At 35.2% G+C, this 5,000-nt stretch overlaps 1 protein-coding gene across 50 annotated transcripts in view; it reads left to right on the forward strand.

Annotated features, from left to right (window-relative positions):
- The window catches only part of LOC113811463 (ankyrin-2), a gene marked incomplete in the record, with an annotated part of 172,420 nt that overhangs the window by 88,401 nt on the left and 79,019 nt on the right, over positions 1 to 5,000 (forward strand). For all 50 annotated transcript variants that reach the window (XM_070134798.1, XM_070134823.1, XM_070134840.1 and 47 more), the window contains 4 exon segments: positions 193 to 417; positions 584 to 744; positions 999 to 1,099; positions 1,312 to 1,422. In XM_070134798.1, coding sequence (XP_069990899.1) covers positions 193 to 417; positions 584 to 744; positions 999 to 1,099; positions 1,312 to 1,422 — 598 coding nt within the window.

Consider the following 5,000-nt stretch of genomic DNA (forward strand, 5'->3'; position numbering starts at 1 on the left):
TTCTCTTAAATTCTTCTCAACTGATCACAAAACATCATTTCCTGAAGAACTGGTAATGGACCACATATAGTAGCAAAGCTGACTGGAAATACTTCAAAGACATAATAGCTCCAAGCAAAGCCAAGATACTATATGTGGTCCAAAGCCACATGTCCATAGACTTTATCATGCTCATTATGGCTTGCACTGCAGATTCTTGGTGAGCTTCATGGTAGACGCCCGGGGTGGGGCCATGCGTGGCTGCCGCCACTCGGGTGTCCGTGTGATCATTCCTCCACGCAAAGCTGCTATGCCCATGAGGATCACTTGCCGCTATCTGAAGAAGGATAAACTCGTTCACGCACCACCACTCATGGAAGGAGAAGCACTTGGTTCCAGAATCCTTGAAATGGGTCCTGCAGGTGCAAAATTCTTAGGGTAAGTTTTTAATTTTTTTTCATGATTATTTAAATGTGCTCCCTCCTTCCCCCCTCTCTCCTTCTCCATCTTCCCCACTTGCATTCCGCCTCCTCATTAACCCTATTTGGCAATAAATGAAAGAAGATATTTGTATGACTAAACTAATTTCCATCTCTATCTGCAGCCCTGTTATTATCGAGGTGCCACACTTTGCTTCCCTGCGTGGCAAGGAGCGTGAGATTGTGATCCTTCGCTCAGATAATGGAGAGACCTGGCGTGAACATACATTGGAGGCCACTGAGGAAGCTGTGCAGGAGGTCTTAAACGAGAGCTTCGATGGTGAAGGTTAGTGACTGGAAACTTCCATCCTGATATGAAGCTAGCTCTAGTAAGATCAGATTACAAGAAAAAGTCCTGACATATATATTTGTAATTATTGATTTGAAGGACTCAGAAAAAAGTGGCATATCCCATGATAGTTTTGAGACTGCCATGTGCCAAATATTATTATGCAGCAAAACTACAAAAATATAATATTCTTCATTGAAAATATCTAGTTTTAGTAGTGAAGTAATTGATTCTTATGTTTTCTTTGACAGAATTGAAGCAACTAGAGGACCTCAATACAAACCGCATCACACGCATCCTCACAACTGACTTCCCACAGTACTTTGCAATTGTTACACGCATCCGACAAGAGGTCAGTTGTTACTCATTATCTTGGTGTCATTTACCCATTTACCAATAGTAATTATTGTTGATTATGATTTCCTGTATCCTAGAAGCACTGATTGTTTGTAATAGCTTGGTAAGTATTATGTATATTATCAAAAAAAAAAAAAAAATATGTAATGTTCTTGTAATATTGCTGCCCTCTTTTTTATCTTTGGTATTTTGTTTCGTTTTTTCTAGGTCCATGCCATCGGACCTGAGGGAGGAATGGTGTCATCAACAGTTGTACCACAGGTCCAGGCAGTGTTCCCCCAGGGAGCCCTCACCAAGAAGATCAAAGTGGGACTCCAGGTAAACCTCTTCAAGCCACGCAAAAACCACACTGGACCCATGAAAAAGATTAGCGTGAATAACATCCCAAAGAAGAAGCGATTTAGTCTTATTTGGTGAAGTAGTAGCTGTTGAAACAGGTTGAGGAAGATCAGGGAAATGCTTGATATATAATTTAATTTTGTATAATCTCTTTTTTTTTCTCTTTTTTTTCTTTTTTTGTTACTTCAAAAGTTTTCAGTAATTTGCAGAACTTCTGATGAGGAAAGTATGAGAATATAATAGGAAAAGAAAAATTGAATCTACCAGTTTAAGTGCTAATAAAAGAAGATAGAATTTTTTAGCAGAAATAGGATACTTAGGTTTGCCAGTTTAAGAGTAATTTGGGATACTTTACTAAATTCAAAGCTTTTCTTAAAATTTCTTTTTGAACAAAGAGTTCAAGAAGGCTTTGCATATTCCAAAACACTAAATTAGCAGACAGGTTTTATCACTTATATTAATTACACACACACACACACACACACACACACACACACACACACACACACACACACACACACACACACACACACACACACACACACACACACACACACACACACACATATTCATAACAGACAAACAGACATGCATTATTAGAAGGAAAATGTCTCAGACACAGTGGTATATGTTTATATGATGTGATTTATCAATTTTCTTCCCTTTTTATTTATTTATTTATTTATTTTTTCTTTTTTGTTTTTATGATTTCTCCTTTTCAAAAAGCCAGTCATATTTGTTTGTTTTTATTTATTATAGTTCTCAGTCTTAATTTTCTTTTTAGAGTTATCTTTTCATATGTGTAAACTACTTTTCTGTAGCTCATGTTTTTTACAAACATTCATTTAAACATTTTGAAGATTTTAAAAACTTTAGTGCCTGCTGTGAAAATTGGAGTCATCGTCAAACATCACGTAATGTACATTCCTACGGTGGAGTCCAATGTGGGGCACAAGTCCAATACTGCATGATGGCAATAGCATTGGATCACTGCCTTTGTTTGAACAACACTGCTCTCTTCTTTTTTTATTTTGTTTTTAATTGCATGTTGAATAATTTGCATGGGTATTATTTTTATAGTGTTGCTTATGTTTTGGTTTGTGCCATTCTCTTTTGTTTCTTCAGTTTTTCTTTCATATTATCCTTTTTTTAAGAGTTTGGGTTTATTAATCTGGAAACAAACACGTCAGTTCTAGTCAGTAAAATAGTTCATTTGACACACTATAGCTATAGGATACAGAAGACTGCTTATAAAAGAAGGTAAACAAATGACTATAATTGAAAGGAAAATGTCACAGGTAATGTATAGGGAAGAACCCATGACTGATTTGAACCCTAGTAAGTCTGTCAAGATTATGCACGCCCAAGGATTAGAATAAGTAGTGCCTAGATTATGAAAGCTAAATGATAGACATAGGATTCTTTCTTGCTCGTCAGTTCACCATACTATAGAGGCTGTAGTAAATACCAGACTTTCCATTTTCTCATTGCTGGGTCCCATTTGTTTCTCATAAGAAAATAAATCAGCTGATGATCAGTCATGAAGTGTATTTCAGTATTGTGTCATTTTCATTGATTTCCACTACTTTAAGGGGACTGAAACTCCGAATAGTCAACACAGAAATGTTCTTTCTGCATATGTATAGAAGAATGAAACACATTATTCAGAAATTGATATTTTATAAAATTGCCTCACAATACAACTTTGCCATGGTTGTTGAACTAATATTCTCAAATATACCAATAACTTTCAAAATGCCTTACTTCATACCTATGGCTTCCCTACTGAAAGCATCTAAAAGATAAACCACAAGTTCCCTCTCACTTGAATGTAAGGCAGAGAATATATAATAAATATTCCCTTAGTAATCTGTGGGACCAATTTTGCACAGTTGCAAAGCTTCTGAGTAACATGAGGTTCTAGTGAGAATATCATGCAGATACAAAGTTCAAAAAAGCACTTTTGTACATAAATGCACATGCACATGCATATGTACACATAACCACTCAGATATGCTAATAAATTCATCTACTTATTGTGCTTAACTTTTGCAGTCATACTGAATGTTCTTTGTCTTTTTTAACCTTGTGAGTAGAGTACTTAATGGTAATTAATAAAACGTACTAAGACCTCTATAGTTTGGAGAAAAGGCTTCTGATCACTTTCATTCCTTCTATGGAGCAGAAAGAATGTAAGGAATAATCTTTTATATCTTGGAAGGACATTACATTTTTTTTTTTACCCTAGCTGGATTATTTCAAATATTAATTTTTCTCCAGCTTTCATAGCATTTACATAATGATGACCTCAGAAGAATAGTCCTCTGTTACTGAATTAGGTTAATTTGTAATTTAAGTTTTTAAATCCATTGCTTCATGGTAGGATAATTACCTGAGTGAAAAGAATGGGTAGTTAACCAATAGAATATATTACCATTTGACAAATCAGTTCGTTAGACGTCGAATGATTCAAGAAACTATTCCAATCTATACCATAGGGATCCCAAATGCTATGAGACCAGTGACTTCAGACCTTAGAATCAGCTTCATTAAGGCTCACTCTCCTAGCTATGGATGTAAAGTTCAGCCTTATTGCAATAGCCTAAGGTCAGAGCCACTGGTGGTGTCACTTATATATATATATATTGCCTTTTAAAGAGGATTATTTTTATATGTAGACATGACACCTATGCCATATACTGTAGAGGTTTTTATGTGTTTAGAGAGAAATTGTGATTATCAAAGAGTGTAATGTGTACATTTTGCTTATTCAAGAAACAAAATTGCTAGTTGATTATATACCTAAGATAGCCTATGATATATGATAGTAGGTTATGATGATGTATCTTATTGTAGTGTAAAATTTAGTTATCATTTTAATTCAAATGTTTAATTGATAGGGATCGTATCTCATAATATTTATTTATCTCGTGTTCTGAGAATAGTGAATCTCAAAAAAGAAATTATGATAGAAATCGTGCTCAAAAGCGAAGTTGCTTAGGTCACCAGCATTTTCTCTACACCATCACAGAATGATTAGTAAAGCAGATCTGTGGACAGTAATAGGATGTTAATACTCAAATTGAAAGTGTAAAAAAATGAAAAGTAAGATTTGTAATTATTGTGTCTTAGCAGGAGACTGTTATTACTGTCTGCAGGACTAACACCTTTTTAGTTTAGAAGCCAACATCTTGTTATTTTCATTTCTTCTAACAGCACATGCCAGTGAATGGATTACACCAGCCTGTTGTTTCACTGAGGCCTGTTTTGTCATAGCCTTACTACTTCAGCTACTTAGTAATTTTTGAAACACAGTTACCTAGATATCTCTTTTCCTGGTTGATTGGAATACCATGATCAGGGAAACAGTTCTTGATTTTCCTTTATAATAATTGAATATGTCAAATTTTTGGAATAGTGCCAAGATATCAGGTATGTCAGGCTGGAGTGTCCACTGCACTGATGCAGGTAAGAAAGATACTCACAGCTAATTACAAATCATGTACAGCGCACATGTAGTTTCTTGTGCAATGCTAGGAACTTCCAATGTGAATTGT

Source organism: Penaeus vannamei, chromosome 20, assembly GCF_042767895.1.
Source record: "Penaeus vannamei isolate JL-2024 chromosome 20, ASM4276789v1, whole genome shotgun sequence".
In the NCBI taxonomy this organism is placed as follows: domain Eukaryota; kingdom Metazoa; phylum Arthropoda; class Malacostraca; order Decapoda; family Penaeidae; genus Penaeus; species Penaeus vannamei.